We start from the raw sequence: 23,748 nt of genomic DNA, 5'->3' as shown, positions 1-23,748 counted from the left end.
TCCACAGGAAGTTACATTAGAACTGTTTTATCTCATGATTTATTAGCATTTAAAACTTGTGCTTATTGGCTTGATTTTTTTTTTAAAATCGTGAAAAGAAGTTACGAGTTACAAAAAAAAATGACCTGAAATTTAAACAAGAAAAAAAGAAAACTAAAACAAAATGTAAAACAATAAAGGTTTAAAAAAGTTATTGAACAGAAAATAATAAAGAAATATATAGATAAAAAAGTGAATAATTATTAGAATCATAAGAATTATGAATATCATTTTTTGGATATTTTTCCCCTATTTTAATATTATTATTTTTAATTATTATATGAAAACTAAAACTGTTTCAGACTTGTACCATCACATATCATATACCCCAGTGAAATTTGAAGACGTAAATTATCACATACCTCCCAAGTCTAATTCATATACTTAAGTTTCTTATCTGGCTGTTAATATTGATAAATATTATGCATATATATACTGTTGTTGCAGTTTTAATGTATAATTTATGTGTATATATATGTGTTGGGCAATTCATTGTTCCTCAAATAGGCTGGTTGTGCTTCTCCTTAGCAGGACAAAATACAGTCTTAATTAAAAGGAATACATTGTAAAAATGTTTACAAGAAACAAGCCTTCTCAAGTTTAGGAAAGACTCGTGGGTACCCGTTTTCATTCAGATATCTCGAGGTGAGGTGACACTTTTCCTGACAAGTTATGTCAACAAGGTTGTTATGAATGGACGCTTTTAGTTGTTTAGTTTCATAAGATACGACTTTCTTTGCACGGCTAAAAAACAAGTGCAACACAACCTCTTTAGGACTGTTGGCCTCCAGTTAACAAAGTGGCTCCAACCTCGTTTGGTGGCATCACTGGAAATGACTTATCTCGCTCTGTTGAGGTAAAACTAATAATAATGAGCCGCCCTCCAGCCCCTGAAGAGCTCACTAACAAACAAGCAAAACAACACCTTGTGGTTTCACAGGTTTTTTTCTGGAGTCCGTGAGGGTTTTGGGTTTTCTTTTAACCTCACTGCGATGACGCCGTGTTTCTCTTGTTTTGTTCCGCTCAAACAAACAACATGTAATGTGTTAATTAGTGAGCTTCAGAGGGGCTGGTAGACTTTGCTACCTTTGGGCAGAGCCAGTGTGAGAGCCGCTTAATCACATATTTTAAACCTGGTAAAAATGTTAATATTGGTATATATAGGTTTTTATATTATTTAAGTATTTCAGCAGTCTCTGTATATTCTGAATGGTGTATAGCAGTAGACTAACTAAAGTGATGTTTATATTTACAGTACTTATAATATTTATGTTAGAAAGCAGGTGATGTTATGTCCCACAGCTACGGTGCTGTGCGGCAGTTTAATGCGCATAACAAAAGAAAATAAGAGGACGTCGTGCTAGAAGACAATGAGAAGTCAATGCAGGTGTGGATCGATAGAAACTTTTGACTGTGCTTTTTTATGATTATGGTAGGACTGTATTTTTTTTATATTAATTTTTTAAATTTTTATTTTTTTTAGTATTTTTTATTTTAGAAAGTTTTATATTTGTTTTTGTGTGTATTGATATACTTTTTTTTTTGCTTTTTTTTCTTTAAGTTTTTTTCTCACTGCATCACGCGATTACTTCGAATTTACAAAATGGAGCTGGAAGACGAGTCAAAACCGAGACACCTTGCAGACTAAGTGGCCGAGGGACTTTGGTATATTAAATCGGCCGCGATAGCCAGTGTGTTTCTCCTTAGTCACTATAGCTATGCTAAAAAAAACAGCTGCTGGCTGTAGCCCTGTATTTAACATAAGATTGGTATTGATCTCATTTATTACCCAGCTAGAATACAAAAAAAGCATATTCCCTAAAATGTTAAACAATTCCGTTTTAAAAGCAGTGACTCAAGGAAAATAAGGGCTCAGCTCCTCCTCGCCCAGCTGTTACAACACAGACGAGCGCGGGGAGATTTGGATACAGACACATGCAGGAATTTAATGAGCTGGCTCGCTCCACAAAGAGAATCCGGGACATTAAATTTAGACATTTTTTCCCTCCTTGTCAGGCTTTACTGTGGAAAGAAAGAGAGACTTTCCCTCGAGCTATTTTTGTAACCGGTGGAGGGGATATTATTACAAGGCATTACATTTAGAGAGAAAGGGCTAACATGTCAATGGAGACGATTGACAGCCTCACAGGGGGGTGAGAACGCTCAAGCAGATTAATTAGAAGCTGCTGAGGAGTCTTGCGAGAGGTCGGAGCCCCTCGCACATAAGCCTTAACCCCCCACCATGTGAACACAGAAACGCCATGTTTGATATCTGCTGTGTGTTTTCATGTTGAATTGAAGCTTTGCCTGCACCCCTTTCTGCCACTGTAATGTGACGGAGGCCGGTTGAGCTCTTTTTGATGTTTTCTACATGTAAAGCTCCACGCTCCAAAACTGCATATTGCTTGCTGTTTTATGAGCTGAAATGCTGGAGGATATTTTTCAAACAATCAATCAGATGTTTCTTTTGAATTTTATGCCTTTGCACCAGCGATAAGTGAGACCGGACTCATTATGTTTTCCAGTTATCCGTCCATCCAGCCCATTTTTCTGATCGCGATATCTCACTAACGCCATGTGCAATTTTCTTTAAATTTATCATAAATGTCCACTTGGACCCAAAGATAAATTAACTAGATTTTGGTGGTCAAAGGTCACTGCGACCTCATTCACTCATTCTTGTGAGTGCGATATCTCAAGAGAACCCTAAGGGAATTTCCTCACATTTGGCACAAACGTTCTTTTGGACTCAAAGATGAACCGATAAGATTTTAGTGGTCAAGGGACAAGGTCAAAGTGCCCTTGTATTAATCTCATTCTGTAGAATCAATATCTGAAGATGGCCTTGAGGAAATTTCCTCAAATTTGGCACAAACGTTCCCTTGGACTCAAAGATGAATAAATAAGATTTTGCTGCACAGACGTTTAGGTTTAGTTATATCTCAAGAACACCGTGAGGAAATATCTTCAAATTTAGCACAAATGCACATTGAACTCAGGGATGAACTGACTAGATTTTGGTAGTCATAGGTCAAAGGTCAAGGTCACTTTAACCTTTTCTGTCTCATTCTTGTGAACGTAATATCTCAAGAAAACTGCTGATTTTCTTTTTTTCCCCTTTTTTTATCTGGCACAAACCTTTGAGAAGAAGACTGTTGGAGGTTAAAAGTGAAGGTCACGGTGACCTTGCATCTGTTTAATTTTCGTGAATGCAACATCTGAAGATGGCCTTTGGCACAGACGTCCACATGGACTCAAGAATGAACTAATTAGAATCTGGAGGTAGAAGGTCAAGGTCACAGTGACACATCTTTGGTCATTTTTCCAAGAATTTTCAAGGTCAGATTTCTGCAAAAACACATACTCAACATCATATTTCAGGAACAGAAGAGGAGACATTTGGTCAGATAGTGAACTGGTGACACTAATCCTGAAACTGCTGATTGAGCTGATCTGCTGTGCTGCTGGCGGGAAGGTGAACCTGAAGCGTGCAGAGTTGCAGGTGTTTTGTTTCGGGAGGCTTGCAGCTGGTGTTCAGGTCTCGCTGTCTTGACAGTTGACGTTGTTTATTTCTCCTTTCATAGCACTTTGACTGCTCTGACAGTCAAAGACACAGGTGCACTGCCTTGTTTACTGTGGTCTCTGCCTTACTTTCTCATTTTCTCCCTTCATCGTCTCCTCCCCGCTGATCCTCACAATCATCTTCATCTTTGCCAGTTTCCTCTTCTTTTAATTCGCCTTATTTTCTTGTTTGTTCTCTCTGTCCTCAGCTTCTGTACTTTCTCCTCTCCCCTCCGCCTTCCTTTATAATCACCTCCCCTCCTCCTCCTCCTCCTCCTCCTCCTCTTCCTCTGGCCAAGGTCCATGTTATAAATCAGCCCAGAATGAGACTGTGCCTCTGCCCTGCAGTGATGGAAAGTTACATTAAAAGTACATTTACTCAAGTATTGTACACTGTAAAAAGCTTGACGGGACATTTACAGTAAATTACTGGCTTCTAGTTGGATTACTTTTACAATAAGTTGCTGTATCATTTTACAGTAATTTATTGTGAATTTTTACAGTCACATCCTGTAAAATCCTAGAAATAATCACGGCATCTTCATATCTGTATTACTGTATCTTTTTTTACAATAGTTTATTGGGAAATATTGCAGTTGCACCCAGTAAAATCCTGGAAATCATCATAGCATCTTCATAACTGCATCACTGTATCATTTTACAGTAATGTATTGTGAAACATTGCAGTTGCATCATGTAAAATCCTTTAAATAATTAACAGCGTCTTCATATCTACATCACTGTTTCTTTTTACAATAATTTATTGTGGAAATATTACAGTTACGTCACATAAAATCCTTGAAATAATTATTGGATCTTCATATTGGCCCGTCACAAATGAATTAATGTTTCGGAAACCCTGTTATGTGTGAACTATCCCTTTTAACCCTTTGAAACCCAGGGAAATTGGTTTGATTTCTTTGAAAAACATGGGAAGAATTCAGTGAGGCAGTGAGCAACAAAAGAAGAAATTAGTACAAGAAAATTACCTGAAAATATAATTTTTTTAAACAAAAAAGGAAAAGAGAAAATTGCAAAAACAAGACTTGGAGAAAAGTGTTTAACATCATTTTAAAAATGTCATTATCATAATTATATAGTTATTTCCCTTGACAATTTTCCCTAGCTTTTTAAAAAATATTTTTATAAATATACTGATTTCTCTTCCATTTGTGAAACATTTTTTGCCAAGTTGCTAAATGTCTTTTCCCATGTTTTTTGGTTGTTTTTTTAAATCACACCAATTTGCTAAGAATTCAAAGGTTTGACATTCTCATGAAAGGCGTCTGAGAGCACCGCAAGAAAAGTGATGTTGCCCCAGGTTTCAAAGGGTTAAACTTAACTGTTTTAATACATTTTCTTCAGTAACTGGACATGAAACACATTCTGGGCTGTTGATTGGGGAATTTTCAGTTTACTTGACCTTTGCTCTCCTCTTCTTCCTCCTTCTCCCCAGCAACTGCTAAGAGAGATGCAACAGATGGCCAGTCGGCCTTTCGCCACCATCAACGTCGCCTTGGAGACGGACGAGGAGCCGCCTGACCTGATAGGTGGAAATGTCAAGGTGAGCACAACCTTTTTTTTTTTCTCCGAGCAATCACCGCCCAAACCCCCCGGAGATGTGCCTTTCTGTCTGCGCTGACAGGGACCGCGAACCGGGACGCTCCATTTATCATCGCCGTCATCGCTCATCCTCCCTCAAGTGGGAGCTCGGTCTCGCGCCCCTCGACTGCAGTTTGTGATTACACTCTGACTGATAGATATTCCTCACATCATCTGTTTTACGTCAGTTTTTGGTAGTCTGAACTCTTAAAGGTGAATCCATTAGTTTTTCGACAAGCCAAGGAGGCTAAATTGAGCTCACTCAGGAGGAAGAGTTTGAAGTGTAGCGTGGGTCTAGTGCGCCTAATGAGGGTCGGCGCGGTGTACATTTCGCCGGGACAGTGTGAAGGCCGGATGATGATGAAAGTGGGCTGCTGATGAGCAACATGGCACATTATGCCAGTTATAGCCAGTTATTGTGGGCAGGCTGTGAATTCTAATGAGAGTGAATTCAGTTAACCTCTGAAGTTAAACACATGCAGACCAGAATAAGTATTTTAGAGGAAAACTATACTTAGAAATGAGATAAGACTTTGGTTTCAACATTGAGATATTCTCCAGTTGGAAAAGAAATGATTTTTTAACGCCTACGTGCGGAAAATGTTTTGCTGGCATGAAAATTAAGAACATTAGGGGACACTATTAAAAGTCATGATTCATCTCTCAAAACAGCCTTGTTTTGGAGCATCGAACCATCTGTGTTTTTTAAACACTGACGGAGAAATCCAAGGTGACGAGTTCTGTAAATAATGATGTACAGCGTGTTGGATAGAGTCAGTCCAAAAATATGGGTCTATTTTTTTAACAAGTCATGATGCTGTTGTCAGGATGGCATTTTATTAGACAAGGTCACAAGATCAGGTTCAAGTTCTCAATAGGTCCTGAAGTTTAAATTACAAAATAAATATAATTATTAATCTTAATTTATGTTGCCTTTATATCTATTTAAAGTTTCCATAAAATTAAATTATATTTACTTAATTTTGTGAAGTTGTTGCAACTTAAAAAATGACAAGTTTAATTGAATCAATCTTTATAAGTTTTTGCAGCTAAGTAAACCATGTTAACTGTGCTTTATTTCTGTATTCTGCTGGTTGTAAACTAGTCAGTCACATTTGCATGTTTTTAAACATGAACTGGCAGATTTCCATCATTGGATAAATCCTCTGTAATGACGAAGTTAAGTCAGACAAACTTGGTTTTCTGAAGTTGCTAACACAACCAGGTCATTTCATTTTTCATTTTTAAGTAGCAACAACTTCACAAAATTAAGTACATGCAGCTAAATCTGAAATAAACACTACATTTCTATACTTTTCTTTATCGAGGCATTTAGTTTCCAAGATTATTTTAAGTAAGATCAGCTTATTAGATTTTACAGTGTAGGTCCTTTTTACAAACCCTTATATTTGTCTCCAGTTGGAGCCATAAACTCTTTTTGTTTTATATTTTAATTGTTAGATATGTCAGAACAGCGATGCAGGAAGAAAATAGCGAAGAAGAGAACTACTCTAATTAAAAGCGTTTTTTTTTTGTTCTTCCTTTAATTTGGTCAACTTCTGAAAACTAAAATCAGAGTAAAATCAAACTTCTATTAATTACGGTCAAAAAGGCTCGTATCCCGCTGCGGAGGCACTTTGGAGACGCTTCTTTAAAAACTCACGAGAGAGAGAGAGAGCTGTGGGAGTGAACCAGATAAAAGTATCCTAATTAAATACTAAGAGAGCAAATTTGCAGTTATGTTTTCCGTTTGATTGCAGCGAAAGCCAGTATTGTCCCCGAGGACAATAAAACATTAATATCACTTACAGCTTTGTGTGATAAATGACTGATGACTCAATAACTAGAGGAGACAACTGAGGACTCCGTATAAGGATCATTTCTTTCCATTTTCAATATCACGCTGCTGGAACATCATTATATGCAGCTTACACGGATTGCTGAGAAATGGGAATAAAAAAAACACTGATTCGAATACGACATTAGGTGGTGCAATATCACACTTGGCTAATTTTGCTCCTCCATCCCATTGGTACAAGGAAAGATGAAACAATTATTTTGGCCTTGCCAGAAGCGATCTAACCAGGCTTGGTTTGCTCCAGTCCACAGGTCTGTTTTCGCCTCGGGCAAAATGTATTTCTCATCCAGTGTGTTTACCATTGGAAAAAAATGAGAGGTTGCCCGTGAACACGTCTGTACTCTATGTGTACGAAATAAATAAATAAAAGAAGACTGGCAGCTTTTAATTTCACAGCTTAGGGCTGTCGTAAGACTCGTCTGCCAAGTCCAATTTCCACTGCAGCAGCTGCAGGGTGCTCTTAGGTTCTCGCTTGTTTACGTGCTTGTCTTTCATTTTCTAACACCAGCGTCTCGTATTCAAACCGAGAGGGAACAGGCAGCGCAGACACAATTGGAAAGAGGAAGAGACTTACCGTCAGACAGATGTGACAGAGGAATCATTTCAACTCATTTCGTAATCAATTGCATCGAGTGTGCATCAGTGCGGCTACCCAATGTTCAACCTCAATTTTAAACCTGATACGCCAGGTGCTTCACTTTTTGTGATTTGACAAAAATAAAAGAGCGTGCCCTTAAAATCTGGAAATACGGCCTCACGGTTGTAAGCCTCCGACCACCAGTCAAGATTCACATCCATGTCTTTGAAAACATGGATGCCTCACGCACATGTTCCCCCCACAGCACAGAAAATCTCTACAATCAGCACAGTTTCAAGATTAGTGTCACCAAATATATGGCCAGTGTCTGAACATAGGTTTCCGGCTTTGTTTCTGAGATATGACGTTGAGTAATGGCCTAAAAATTGTTGTTATTGTGCATAACATCATGATGTCACACTTGACCTTTGGAATATAAGATGTCAGAAGTTCATCAGATCTTATTAGATATTCCTGTAAAGTTTGACTGCATGTCTTTTTCAATTATGGCCTAAAACATTTTTTATGAACTCACCTTGACCTTGACCATTGACCTTCAACCACCATATTCCTATCAGTTCATTCTTACGCCCAAGCGGACGTTTGTGCCAAATTTGAGGAAAATCCCTCAAGGCCATCCTTAATTATTGCATTCACAAGAATGAGACTGATGCAAGGTCACAGCGACCATGACCTTTGAACACCAAAGTCCAATCAGCTCCTGGTTGAGTCAAAGTGGACGTTTGTGTCAAATTTGAAGAATTTCACTCATGGTCCTCTTGTGATATCGCATTCACACGAATGAGACAAATGCAAGTTCACCATGACCTTGACCTTTGACCACCAAAATCTAATCAGCTAGTTTTTAAGTCTACTCAGATGTTTCTGCTAAATTTGAAGTAATTCCTTAAAGGTTTTCATGAGATATTGCGTTCACAAGAATGAAACAGATGCGGTTACAGGGACCTTGACCTTTGACCTGTGACCACCATAATCTAATCAGTTCATCCTTGATTCCAGGTGGACGTTTGTGCCAAAATGTGTCGACAGACAGACCACCAAAAAAAATAATGCCTCCGTCCTCGGCTATCGTCGGCGTAAAAGCATAAAAACACAGTTTATCTCCCTCAACACACATACACACTTTACTTTGTCCTGAGCGGAAATTAAGAGCGAAACAAAACAAAACACCTTGAAAAATTCAATTATGCTTCCTTTTAAACTCTTTGTGCTTGTGTTTTTTTGGGTTGTTTTTTTGTGCCTAAGATGTTCCCCAAAGGTAGTGTCTTTTCCGGTGGTCTTCTTCAGAGGCTGCGTGTTAATAACATTCCCCTGCAGATGCCTTTGTTTTATAGCGTTGAAGCCCCCCCCATGCCCAAGCTCCCCCACCGGCACCACTCCGGAGAGTTATCTAGACTGGCCAGGCAGAGCGGCGAAAGGTTTTGTTAAATTACCTCCAGTAATTAGCCCAGCACGCAGGATCGCTGCTGAGCCCATACACACACACACACTGACGGGCTGATGTGGGCATACACCGCGGCCGCATGCTGCTTCGCTTTCATCCGCGGCATTCATCTCTACTTTAGCAGCAGCTGGGGATGACTTTCCCCCCGCCAGCGACGAGAGCGAGTCAAACTCCCTGTTGCTATGACTCACCAGGTACAGCCACTTCCGCTGAGCCCACTTTGATGAGTTTTTATTCAGTTGGCTTCTGTTTGCAAAGGAACTGTTTTGTCAGCTTGTGATAATAACGCCATATTGCAACGTATTGAAATTAAACACTGCGGAAGAAAAAGAAGACAAATAAGAAAAACTTTATCTCGCTGAACTAAAAATCACAATCTGAAACACAACCAGGAGGTCGGACAGACCTGAAGCTCTACGGTTTAATTCTGCTGCATTCAGATGCTGTTCACATACGTTTAAACCTTTGAAACATGAAAAAATCAGTTTGATTTCCTCCAAAAACATGGGGGAAAAGGCAAAAAGGAGCTTGGCAAAAAATGTCCCACAAACTGCAAGAAATAGGTAAAAAGTGAGAAAAAAAACAGGATCAAATGTTGAGAAAGCTAGATTTATTAAAACTACATTTGTCAAGAAAACTACATTTACTTATTATTTATTAATTTTAAATTATTTTTCAATTTTAAATTATGTTACAGTAAAAAAAAATCTGTCCTCAAAGCCAACACGACTCAGTAGGTAGGAAGACAAAGGACAATAATAATCTGAAAATGTGTAGAAAATGTGCAACTTCTGCCAAAATAAGTGACAAGTTCACAGACAGATTACTGCAAACAAACAAGAACACCTTTTGTCTTTAGCACTGCCTCGTTTTCTCTCACATCACACGTAACAGTGTCTCTTTGAACTGTTGTTTGAAGTGAAAATGATTCATAAAAATCGAGTCATCAGCATCTACCTGAAACCTTCTTTAAGGTCCATTCGGCACAAAATAACTGAGATCATTTCTTCTTCCTGCAAACACGTCTGGACTTTCCTCTCTGCAGATAAGCGGGAGGCATTACAACGTTATAGAAAAAGCTGCTCTTTCTTACGATATACGCCACCGAAAAGGTCGCACGCTATTTACATCTGGATATAAATAAAACTTAAGACATCAAAGGCATAATTGTGTGATCTCTCTTATCATCTCTACATTATATGGAAATAATCAGGGTTCCCACAGTCATGGAAAACCTGGAAAAGTAATGGAATTTCACAATTACATTTTCCAGACCTTAAAAAATCATGGATCTGGTAGAAATAATTAAAACTGGAATAAGCTGAAAATTTGTTCTGTGTAATGCAAAAACACGTAAAAATTCACCATCATTAAAAATAGAATTTTTGGAAAAAATGGCAATTAAAAAAATAAAATAAAATTTTGAGCAATTTTCTTCTTTCATATTTTTTTATTTTTTTGGCAATTTTTTTTGAAAACTTCAAAATATTTGCCTTTTTTTTCTTTTTTTGATGACATCACAGAAAACATGATTATTGGTGATTTTCTGCAAAGACGATTTTTTTGTTTGTTTGTTTTATTTCTATTTAAGTTATGAAAGGCATGTTTTCTTTTAAAATCAAGAAATTACACCATTTATAATAGCTGTAAACTGTACAAATAGAAATTATTGTTGGATTTTGACTATTTCGAGAAAAAAAACTGAACATGTAATTTGGAACTCTGAAATTATGTTTGAATCTTGTGTGTTTGAAAAATGCCGGGCAAGTGAGGCAAAAAAAATAATAAAAAATTGTGGATCCTTGAAAAGTCATACAAAAGCTTTAAAATTTTGTCCATGATGATATATATTTATACGAACCCTGAATATAGAAAATCTGCAGGCTGCTGTGACAGGCTTCCTCTTCTTATGCACACATATATCTGTCTGTTAGACTGTGAATTTATGACACTGTTGAGGTTTTATTGCACTTATCAATCAGAAATGATCATAATTAGGTTTTCCTCTCATGATTCTTACCAGGCAATCATGCAAGTTAAGACAATCACACATGCACGACCGGTATAAAGGTCAGCTGTATGCTTGTGATTTAATGCAATATATACAGAGTGGAGGGAGACTGCTTGATATAATAGAACGCCGCACCACAATATGTTGGATAAACCTGAGTTGTGTCTTCGCTGGCCCCCCCTTTTTTTTTTGCATCAAATGTCCCGATTTTCTCTCGTCCCACGGTAACTATAAATAAAAGCAGAGCAGAAGGCGTCAGAAAGGTAATCATCTGCCCGTGATGCCGGGGCCGCAAGCTCCATTTGGCAGAAGCCGAGTGAATATATCTCATCTGCGGAGCAAGTTTGGACTTCCCACCGAGGCTATAAACAACTTTAATGATCTTCAGCTCACTGTGAGGCGCGCGGCCCCCCGTATACTCCGATCGCGGGTCTTAATACACCACTGTAGCATCCTGATAAAACAGCGTGGAAACAAGGGGAGGGACCTGCTCCGAGTCGCTCAATCTGAGCCGGGGAGGAGATAGGATAACGCACGCTCACCGTTGGAGCTAGTGAAGGCACAGAAAGCGGAGGAGGAAGATCTAAATTGGATCTCTGCTTCTGGGATGCTCCTGCCCTGACAGAGAGGAGGAGAGCAGGCCGCGAAGAATGGAAGAAAAGAAGAGGAGAGGTGGGAGAAGAAAAGGTAAAGCGGAGACTGAGGAGGAGGTGGAGGGCGCCTGATTTCCACAGCAAGTTGCATCTTTTCTCTCGACACAGCGGCACGCACGCCAGCACCAACACAAACACAGGCAGCAGATAAGGCCCACAGAAAACCCCAGACAGCTGATAGGATCAGTAAAGAGCTAGTAAATTAGAGGAGAACGCTATAGTGAAGTAAGAATGTCAGACAGGAGACGAAGAGGGAGGAGAAGAAAAGATACAAAGAGAGGTGAAGACAAAAGAAAAAAACATGATTAACAGCAACAACAGAAGAGTAAACTGAAACTATGTGAACAGAAACAAGGACACAAAATAATTAAATTTGGAAAAAGGAACAAAGACAAAACAAAGAAAGAAATGATTCTAAAAAAGGGGAGGGGGGGCAACAAACAGGAGAGGAGAGTAATAGCCGAAGAGAAAATAAGAAGAAATGAAGAAAAATGACGATAAAAACCAAGAAGAAAAGAAGAGAAGAAACAAGAAAAATGGAGGCTAAGAGAAAGGAAAAACAGGACACGGGAAACTGAAAAGACAAATGAAAGAAGGAAGATAACTTTTAAGGAGTGTTGGAAATCTCAGAGGTAGAAATGTCTGCCTTCACTCCAGTAAAATGGAAGTAGATGGTACCTGGCTCAGCCGAGGAGGACGCCGTTAATGTTTACATCCCACGAGGAGGGACGAGCCTGCGCTCCATGAGTAGCTGCATGCTTCCTTCAGCACGGTGATTCGATTGGCGGATGGGTTTTGGTAGAAAGTTTTTTTTGCCCCCGATCCAGGTCATTTGATTGAAAAACAAAAACGGAGCCAAAACAAACCAGCTGACCTGAGCGTGGTCTTTTGAAGCGTTCACAGGCATTGTTGTATCAGAGAGAAAAAGAAAAAACAGAGAACAGCAGAGCGGCCTTCGTCAGTGCCATTTTTTTAGGGCAAGTCCAAATTGAGTGAGGGAACTTTTGTGCCAAATTTGAGAAGAAAAAAACGAAAAACTTAAAGGTGTTCTCGAGATACTGCATTCACAAGAATGAGATGGATACCAGGCCAGAGTGACCTATGACCTTTTAATACCAAAATCTAATCAGTTTGTCATTAAGTCCATGTGCGTGTTTGTGCCAAATTTGAAGAAAGTCCCTGAAAGTGTTTTTCAAATATCAAGTACACAAGAATGAGACGGATGCAACTTCACTGTGACCTTGACCTTTGATCTACGACCACCAAAATCTAACAGTACACTCAAGGTATTCTTGTGATATCCCATTAACAAGAAGGGTAACAGTGACCTTGACCTTTGACCGCCAGAGTCTAGTTCATCTTTGACTCAAAGTGGAAGTTTGTGCCAAAGTTGGAAAAAAATCCCCTCAAGATGTTCTCAAATATCACAGTGACCTTTGACCACCAAAATTCAATCAGTTCATTCTTGAGTCCAAGTGGACAATTGTGCCATATTTGAAGAAATTCCCCTGAGGCATTCTGGGATATTGCATTCACAAGAAGGGGACAGAGGGACAGACGGACAGACGACCCTAAATTATGACACAGCTGTTGCCGGCTTGGACCTGGTTTAAAAATAGTAACCGGTAAGTACGACAATCCAAAGTGCAAAAGATAAAGTTGAAAAGAAATGGAACAAAATATAAAATGATAAATTACAAAGAATATGAGAGGAAAAGAACCGAGCTAAGAGGAGAGGAAACCACAAAAAATTGAAAAGCAAAAGATTAAGAAAAAGGACAAAAGAGAGGACAAAAGAGGTGAGAACATTAACAAAAGGGACAACGTAGAAGACAGGAGAAAAAAGAAAGGAGTAAGAAAGAGGAGAGGCGAACAGAGGAGAGAACTGAGGACAAAGGAGAAGTTTCTGTTTCGGTCGGGCTTTGATTAGCTGCTGATCGTCCCGAGGGGCCCTGCAGCCTTTGCTGGGAGTAACCTTGTGCTCTGGAGCCGAGTCCCCTTGAGATGCATGGCCCCTGTCAGCGCCGAGGGGCCCCGAGCCACCCCGCCGAAACAGCCCTATAATTCTGCACTACATCTGCATTCAGAGGTCATTCATCACAAAGTGCACAGTCACAGGTAGACCTGCCCGCGGCTCCGTGCCCGCCGAATACTCCACTGCAATTTCTATATAACTCTGCACAATTCCTATTTCTTCAAAATGCACTCTGCTGCCGCCTCTGTGCTCAATATCTGCATTTAAATCTGCTCCAGCCTACTTCAGCTCCGCTAGTGCATCAAACTCTTCTCGATAATAGAGTCTTCTCAACCACTATCTCCAACTCGGCTTGATCTTTACGGTTAAATCCACTCCTCTGCTACTTCAACAGGCTCAAACTCTACTTTTAATCTGCTTCACTGATTCTTCTGTATGTTCAAATCTACCGAAACTCTCCACATTAAAATCTGCTCCGGAGTTTTGCACCAAAGATTTTTCCTTCAGCTAGAAGAGTGAGATCAGCGTAACCTGACAGCCCAACAATTTGTCCTATTATGAACTCTGCACATCAAAGTCTGTTTACAGGCCTTTGGGTAGAATAACTGCAAAAAAAGTTGCATTAAGATTTTGCGGCTCCAGAAGGAGCTGTGTGAAGTCTGATAAATTGCCTCAAGTGATGTCACACGAGTCAGCATAGTTTGGGGCTACAAGTTGAAAATGAAACAAATATTGAGGTGTGGCGTTATAAATAGAAGTGAGGTTATCAGACCTCTGTCGCCCCGCTGCTCCTCTCAGCTTGAGGATAGCTGCTTTGAGGACTCATCATAGACAGGATTCACACGGCCGTGTTGTGTGTGATCAGTAACATTGGGGGAGGGGTGATTTTTTGCAATTACTGTAGAAAATGTAAAAAAAAATGCGTGCTATCTTTTTTTGCTTTCTGTTTAATTTTTGGCGATTTTTAAAGAATTTTTTCTTAAATTTGTTTTAGAAATTCTAGAAGATATGTTTTCTTTTAACATTTTTTCTCTTTTTTTTAATTTTTAATTTTTTTTGCAAATTTCTGGACAATCTTTTTAAAAAACTTTAAAGTTCGGAGAAATTTTGTATTTTATTTTATTTTTTTAATGTTAGAGCCCCAGCCCAGCTGCCAGAAGAAAACGCTGGCAGTGTTGTTCTGGATTTTAGGGTCTATTTGTCCAAATCAAACACATTGTATGTGGTGATGCAGTTAGATTTCTGCCGAGGTGGAAAAAGTTTGGTTTGCAGTTCTCACAGCAACGAAAACAAAAGACTTAAAAAACTGAAGAGCAGATGACACTTTCATTGGGACTACTTTCTACCTGCGGTGGAAAATCGCTCTGACAAAAGGAAAAACTGTGACGAATTCTTTGTAAATGCTTTATCTCCTTATGTAGGAAGAAAGAAGTCAGTTTTTATCCCGATCATCGCTGTTGATTAAAAGACCTCGCAGACGGTTTTTATCTGCCTCCGTTCTCCTGACTGTGACTCCATCAGTTCCATTGTTAGAAGACAGCAGGTGTTTCCTCTTTACGTAAGGGTGTTTTGTTTCCTCTGCCGCATAAATCTGTTTTCATTCATAATATTTAAGCTTTTTTTCTCTCTGCTGTGATTATAAGGTACATTCATGTAATAGAGTTTTTTTTTATTTAGCACTTCTTAAGAAAAAGTCCTAATGAAAACCGATGAAAGTGAGGCTTTTATCGATGCTTTGAGCAGCACAAACACAACACAGAGAGATACGGTATCTCCAAACCGCGGCACGAGTTGATATCATTATTGGAAAGAAAATGTGTTTTTTGTGATTTGGAAGTATGGAGAATCACTTCTTTTCTTAGTAAAGAAACTAAAAGAAATGTATTATCTCAAACCAGACAATAATAACAGCGACTAAAAGTAATGAATGCAAGAAATCACAAAGGCTAAAGTGTGAAGCCGAAGAAGTTGGGCTTGCATCCAAAATCACAGTTAAAATTAGACTGCACTTCTTCTCCGAAACTTTAGTTAAACTTAATATTTACTGTCTTATTTTTTCTGACTTTTTGCATCTTTAAAACACTGACTAAGAGGGAAGTATTTTAAAGAGCAGAACTTCATGTAAGGAGGCAGGTTCAGGTGGTAGACGTCAAAAAAACCCACGACTTTCCTTCGGGAGGCCAGTGTTTGTGTCTCATCTGAACTTTGACTTATTTTAAGGTGTCGTTACGTTAACCTCTGTGCAAAACTTTACGCTAAGTGCAGCCACATTTCTCTATATTTAACTTTCCAAACCTAACATACACACTTACTAAATACTGAAGGTGACAGAGTGACCATGAAGGACCCCCAGCACCCCTGACAGCGGTCCTGGCCAAGCTCCTAATGTCCTAAAATCCTAGAAATGTCCTAAAATCCATAAAACAACGTAAAATGTCAGGAATGTCCTAAAATCCTAGAAATGTCCTAAAATCCATAAAACAACGTAAAATCTCAGGAATGTCCTAAAATCCTAGAAATGTCCTAAAGTCTTAGAAACATCCTAAACTCCAAGAAACGTCCTAAACTCCTAAAAATGTCCTAAAATCAGAGAAATGTCTTAAAGTCAGAGAAATGTGCTAAAATCCGAGAAACATCCTAAAATCAGTAAAATGTCCAAAAATCCTAAAATGTCCTAACAGCATTCAAAAATTCTGTGGATGTCCCAAACTCTTAAAAACATCATTAAATCCTAGAAATGAGCTAAAATCCTCAATATGCTTTAATCCTAGAAATGTCCTAAAATCCGAGGAAACGTCCTAATATCAGATAAATTTCCCAATCTTAGAAATGTCCTAAAAACATTAAAAAATCCTATAAAGGTCCCAAAATCTTAGAAACATGATAAAATCCTGGAAACATGCTAACATCCATGTTTTCAAAAGAAAAACCAAATTGCTCAGATTTGGAAGGTATAAAATCTTGTGAAGGCGTCTGAAGGCAGCATAGTAAAAGTGATTTCTGTCCAGGTTTCAAAGGGTTAAAGTGTCACTCAGTGTGCCGATTGTAAAGCTCCTTGTGTCCTAATGTTAAGACTTTTAGTTAATTCAAGCAGTTAATGTAAAACAAACCTTTGTTGGTTCAGATGCAAACGTGTAATTAGACAAAAAAAAGAGTAAAAGATCCGTTTGAAGCGTTCATGAATGAAGTCACGTTATACTTTTGACACAGGTGAGATGATTTGTATCTTCTCTCTCACATCAGCTGCGTTTTTGTTTCTCATAATTAAAATCACATTTTGTCACGAAACCTGTCGCTCACTTCCAGGAGCTCCTCGTCCCCGTCGGCTCGTCTTTGCTAAAAATATCCGAGTAATGGCTGGTTGTTAAAGCTGCCAGTTTCTTCAGCGATGGTCTTGTTTGTTTGTAGCAATTGTTGTTATTTTATTTCAAAACATATGATTAAAAGTCATTAGAATTTCTTTTAGAGTAAATGTTGATATTAAACCGGTAGCAGCTGCAAGAGGAGGAAGCAATATAGAAAATAAATGAAAAAAACAAGAATGGAAACGTTAAATCAAATAAGACGCACTATTTTTCATTTGATAAAATGACGTTTTTCTTTGTCTGAGTTTTAGGAAATGTGTCAGATGTTGTGCAGACTGTAAAGCCCTTTGGGACAAACTTGTCTTAATTTTGGCCTTTTTTAAATAAACTTGACTCGACAAGAGAAAGACGGATAATCAAGGAGGGAGCTGAAGATGGAGAGGATGTAAAACAAAGCTGTGTGTTTACATTAATCACGCTCATTTCTCACTGTCAGAGCAGCGTATCAGTGACGTCAAAATGGTCCAAATGCCAGCGTGTCAGCGTCTCCGTACATAACTCTTAAATCCAAACATGTCTGAGTGTTTGTTATTTTCTGCGGCTGCTGCTGCTGTTTTGACTGCAGCGTTTCCAACAGGCGAGTCGGCCCCTCCACCAGCCCATTTGTCTGCATCTGAACTCTTCCCCCCTGTCAGATCTTTGGGGGGGCTGTAACACTGCACGCGTGTGAACGCAGGATCAACAACGCTGAAAACTGCTGCAAGCTTAGAGGCATGCACGCAAAGCATACACACACAAACACAACCTCCTAATAACCTTCTCTGTCCAAAGATACAGGAGCCCAGTGAGTTCTCAGCTGCACCGAACAGCAGACACACATTCAGACAGGCAGTGCTGTTACACACACACACAGACACACACACACACACACACACACACACACACACACTGTAAGCCCCTTTCAGACTTTAAAACTGTAATTTGGTTGGCTTTATTATCTTCTAAAGCAGTGATACTCAACAGAGGTCATAATGTCCTAAACTAGAAAAATCCTAAAATCCAAGAAATGTTCTAAAATTCTTAAAACGTCCCAAATTCGTAAATACATGCTTAAATCCCAGATAAGCCCTAAACTCCAAGACATGTTCTAAAAGCCAAGAAATGTCCCTTAATCGTAGAAATGTCCTAAAATCTGAGAAATGTCCCAAAATCTGAGAAATGACCTAAAGTCATAGAATTGTTCTAAATTACAAGAAATGTCCAGAAATCTTAAGCATGTACTTAAATATTAGATACGTCCTAAAATCCAAGAAATGTCTTAAAATCAGAGTAAGGTGCCAAAAACATAGAAATGTGCTAGAAACTTCCTAAATTACAAGTTGTGTCCTGAAATCCAAGAAAAGTCCCAAAGTCCTAAACATGTGCTTCAATATTAAATTCGTCCTAAAATCCAAGAAATATCCTAAACTACTAGAAATGTCCTAAATGATTTGAAATGTCCTGAGATCTGAGAAAGGTTGTTAAATCCGAGAAATGTCGTAAAATTAGATAAAAGACCTAAAGTTTTATAATCGTCCTAAATTACGGGAAATGTCTAGAATTCCTAGAAATGTGCCAAAATCCAAAACATGCTTAAATATTAGATACGTCCTAAAATTCAAGAAACACGTCCAGTCGTCCCTAATAACCGTTCTCATCAGTTTAATCATTTATCAGACGGAATATAAAATCCTGCTCCCCGTTATTCGGTCTGGCAGCGTCCGAGCGGACTCAGCAGCGATCAGTCGTCAGATCGTGACTCTCAGTTCTTGATTCCTCACATGCTGCAGGTAAAGCTCGTCGGCTTCAGTGCCATTTGAAAAAACGGATGTTTGGATGATTATTGTGGTTTTCCGAGGGTGTTTTTTTTCTTAGTTTATTTTCCTTTTAGTTTCCTTTTTCTTTTCTGTGTAAGAATAAAAAGACACTTTTAAAGACTGATCCAACATGAGAAAAAGCTCTGCGAAAACTTCAGATAACAGTATTTTCTTCTTTTTTTCGTGTTTTAAAGCTGGACAAGGCAAAAAAAAAAAAAAAAAAAAAAATTCCGATTTTGAAAATACATCCGCCTCCTGCAGCACCCCCCTCTCGGTCCTAGTTACCGGTTTCCAGACCTGGAAAAGTTTTGAAAAACTAAAAGTCTTGGAAAAGTCCGATTTTTTTTTTCCATGAGTCTGTATAACAATGCAAGATGTGTTCAAGGACCATCAGAAATGTGAAAATCCAACAATAATTTACAGTTTCTTGCTGTGATAAATGGTGCAATTTTGGTGATTTTTAAAGAAAAAAGCCAGTTTCTAAAATTTAAAAATGCTAAATTAAAATGCATAAAAATACAAAATACTCTCTTAATTGCCAACCCAGCTTAATGAGATTAGATTGACAGGTGGAATTGTTCCTGATGCCTCTTCAGGTTGCACTGAGACAAAAATGCACGTTCACAGACCTTTTCACGGCTGATTCTTTTACACCTGATGATGACTTGCTGTGTATTTCATGTGTTCGTCGTCGTACACCAATATTTTTGCAAATTCAGTCACCGAACCGCCTCAGTCAGTCAGCTTCTTTTACTCACCTCATGTTGTTTAGATTTTAGAGGTGTGTGTGTGTGTGTGTGTGTGTGTGTGTGTGTGTTTGCTCCACTGCAGCCTAGTTACCCATAACCCCCCTCTCTGTGCAGACCCACAGAGGAGCTTACGTGTATCTCCTTAGAGCCGTAATTCCAGCCTCTGAAGGCACAGCTGTTGGAAGTCTTATAGAAATGTTAAAACGTCTGACCCAGTGAGATTGCAGTCGTGGCTTTTACGGGAAAACTGATTCGGGGGGCTTATTCATACACGCGACGGACATTACCAGCACATTTACCAAGTGAAGTGCGTGTCTGAAAGGGTTTACGATTCACTAACACACATAGAGCGCAAATAACAGGGGATGAAATGCCCTTCTGTGTCAGATCGTACGCGAACACAGCCGGCTGCACAGGTATGTGGAAACACCTACTATAAATAGGCAGAGACGCATGTGTAGGTGCAAAAACAAACACAGTAACCCCCTTCTGTTACATCACACACACATACTGAACACACACACACACACACACACACACACACACACTCACAGGCATCCAGGTCTTTGTGCCACCTCCCCAGCTACCTGTGTGACAGGCTGTGTATCCTGCTGGTATGAAAGGTAAGCCTCAGAGAGACGCAGCAGAGAATAATTGTGTAAAATAGGTCAGAGCCTGAATATCATTACTGCCCCGCTCCCCATGTGTACGCTTATACTGGGCGTGTGTGTGTGTGTGTGTGTGTGTGTGTGTGTGTGTGTGTGTGTGTGTGTGTGTGTAAGGCAGGGTCTGTACGGTCATGAAAAACCTGGAAAATTCATGGAATTAGCAAATAGCAATTGTCAGGCCTGGAAAAGTTTGGCAGAACTAAATAGACCCTGAAAGTTTTGTTTTTTTTTTTTTCACAAACCTGTGAAATAACACGCGGTGTGTTCAAGGACTGTCGCAATCTGATCATTTCTGTTTTTACTAGTTTCTTGCTTTGATAAATGGTGAAATTTTGGTGATTTTTTAAACAAAAATGCGGTTTGGAAGGCATGTGTTCTTTAGAAATCACCTATTTTTTTTCCAGAAAGAACATTTACCAAAACATTTTGAAGCCTGCATTTTTATCACTGCAAATTATTCAAGAAAAAAAGAGAAAAAAGTCAAAAATGCCTTTCCAATCCTTAGGGCCCACAGGTTTGGAAGACACAGAAAATAATTGCCAAAATTAAAAAAAAAAAAAGGCCACATTTTTTGCATCGCTGCTTTGCCTCTCATAAATAACAAACAGTCCTGAAGTTATATTTAAATATTAAGTTCTAGTCCTGTTATTTTTAAATTGTATATCTTTAAAAAAGCTATTGTATAAAAAGGACCATAAGTAGTACTGAAGGTCGTTTCAGAGAATGTGTGGTCTACGAAATTTACCTCAAAGTCATAGAAAAGTCATGGAAATTTAATGGTAAAAATGTGTATGAACCCTGGTGAGACACCAGCTGTGACGAATCTGTGTGTGAAAAGGCGAAAAGTGTGTGTTGCGTGTGAGTGTGAGAACTGTGTGTGTTGCAGTGTGAGGAATCTGTGTGTCACACTCCTGCGGCATCACCACTTGGGGCGTTAAGCTCAACTCTCCAGAGTATAAAGACCAGCGTGGGAAGGGATTGAACTCGGAGGTGTGTGTGTGTGTGTGTGTGTGTGTGTGTGTGTGTGTGTGTGTGTGTGTGTGTGTGTGCGTGTGCGTGTGTGTGTGTGTGTGAGCACATTGAGAGTCAGTGTCAGCAGTGTGTGAAACCATGCCATGGCCCAGTTTCCTGTCCGGCTCAGGAACTGCAAACAGAGCGATCTAGATGTGGAGAGACAGATTGGAGGCTCTCTGTATCTGTATGCGGTTGCCGTGGCGGCGTTCTCCGTATCCATATCCTCCGTCGAGGTAAACCCGTAAATATTGCACGAGGCGAGCCGCAGCAGATCCGGCCAGTGTTTACAGGCGGGAAACTCATCCCCACATATGGATGAGTTGCTGATAAACAGGAGATACTGGTATTAGAGAGTCAGGTGTGTCAGGCGTGTCAGGCGGCCTGCGGCGGCAGGAGTGCACCGCCGACACAAATCTCCACTCCCAGGGCCGCCACTTGATATCCAGTTCTTGGGCCGCGCCGCGCACAGGCCGCATTGTCATGAAACTGTGCACAGCTGGGGATTTCAGAAGGGAAGGGGTGGATCCAATTTGTGCCCACGGATCAGTGTGAATCTGGAGTTATTTCTTTCTGGTTTGTTGCTGACACAAACAAGAGCAGAAACAGCAAAGCCTCCGTTATCCGTGTCTTTGAAAATAATGTGTGTTCACCAGGATTTGGGAGGTTTCTAATGTTTTTTTCTTATTCTGTTTTTTTTTTCTTTTCTGCAGTCCGTCCCCAAACCCATCGCCCTGGAGCCTTGCTTCGGCAACAAAGCTGCCGTGCTCTCCATCTTTGTGCGGTTACCCAGGGGCACCGGCGGCATCCCTCCTCCAGGACAGTCTGGTAAGACGCAGCCTCCGAATCCTCCGCTTGTTTTCCCTCCTCACATCGTCTGTCTTTGTTTGATTGTTGTTCACTTTTTTACACCGCCTCTGCTTGATCCATCCTCCCTCCCTCTGTCTTGTGAAGCTCTTTTGTGCCTTTTTTAGCTCACTTCCTTTTCTTTTGTTCGGCTTTATTTCTTTGATATTATTGTTCTTTCAGTCGTTTTACAGCATGTCCGCAGTAATGCGATAAAACTGAAAACAATGTTTACATCTACGGCTGACTTCTGTCCACTATACAGGTCACAGGCTGGTTTGGAAATGTTCAGACGAAGACAACACCTAAACTACAGTGAAGTTTACCGTTTAAAAACACGAGGAAATTGGTTGTATTTCTTTCAGAAACATCTCGAAAAGGCAACGAGCAAATTAACACGACATGGCCCAAAAATTAGCAAAAAAATAATAAGTTATATAAAATTACCTGAAAACACACGAAAATATATATATTTATTGATTTAATTCTATTTTTATGTAACATACTGTATTTTCAAGTATAGTATAATTTTCTGGAAATTTTCCCTATTTTTGGATAATTATTTGATAATACTCCCCTCTTTTTTAAAACTAATATTTGGGTATTTTTCTTATCACCTATTACTAATTCCTTGCAATTTCTTCTGGTTTACTTTAAAACTATGCCAGCTGAGTGGACCTGTTGAACCATGCAGTGGTTAATAACTGCAGGGTGCTTCAGTAATTATGTTGTATGAAAAAGGGGAACGATAATTCGATCATTTTTTACTTATTCCTCACTCCTATGATGTGAACTTGAGGTGATTTCTTTTTCAAAATAATGAATATTTTATGTTCACATTTTGAATAAGAAAAACAAATCAGACAAAACAAACAAACCATAATCATGGTTTTAGGGTTGATTTTCTGAGCACAACTTCACTTGATTGCAGTCAGCTCACCTTTGCAGTGACGACTGTGCTGTCGCAGTCCTGCAGTCGAAATGTGAGCAGATCCTGCACCCAGGCATCAGTGAAACGTCCGCGGGCTTCAAGAGATTTATAGTTTTTAAATCGTTCAAATGTATAAGCACTGATAGCATAAACAAGGTCATTTGTTATATCCAGCGATGAGGTTGGAGGCAGCGATGTGGCGCCGGAGCTCCAGTCTTTGGCTGTGAGGTCGTAAAGATTTGTGTTGAGGATTTTTGACAATTTAGCCAAATATTGATCCCTGGCATTCTCGTTAGGTTTGTCTCGATACGTTATCTTCTCATCCTACTTGTGCTTCTCCAGTTTAGATAACAGTTATTGAACCTTGTGTTCATTATGTTGTTTACATCCGTGTTACACCCCAAAATGATTCCCGGTACAAAAATGTGACCGTTTGTTTACAGCGTCCACGTCATTATACTTCAGTATTTGCATGAGCCAAGACGAAAAACTTTTGATAATATTAAACATGTTTCACTTCATCAGAATGAGAAAAAGTCTGACTTCAGACAGCTGAGATTAACCCAATTAGCAATGTTTGGTTCTAAAAACGTTCTGAGAATGTTACAGTGCAACCAATGCAATGTTTTAGTAACGTTTTC

At 39.3% G+C, this 23,748-nt stretch overlaps 1 protein-coding gene across 1 annotated transcript in view; it reads left to right on the top strand.

Moving 5' to 3' along the window:
• atrn (attractin) overlaps positions 1-23,748 on the top strand; it is a 203,256-nt gene that overhangs the window by 163,309 nt on the left and 16,199 nt on the right. The window contains exons 27-28 of the mRNA XM_088087328.1: positions 5,057-5,164; positions 22,044-22,158. Coding sequence (XP_087943454.1) covers positions 5,057-5,164; positions 22,044-22,158 — 223 coding nt within the window. The remainder of the gene's footprint in view (positions 1-5,056; positions 5,165-22,043; positions 22,159-23,748) is intronic.

Source organism: Plectropomus leopardus, chromosome 14 (genome assembly GCF_026936395.1).
Source record: "Plectropomus leopardus strain MGB_pleo_1.0 chromosome 14, ASM2693639v1, whole genome shotgun sequence".
Taxonomy (NCBI): Eukaryota; Metazoa; Chordata; class Actinopteri; order Perciformes; family Serranidae; genus Plectropomus; species Plectropomus leopardus.
The sequence above is the reverse complement of the archived record's forward strand: the minus strand, read 5'-3'. Positions and strand labels throughout refer to the sequence as shown.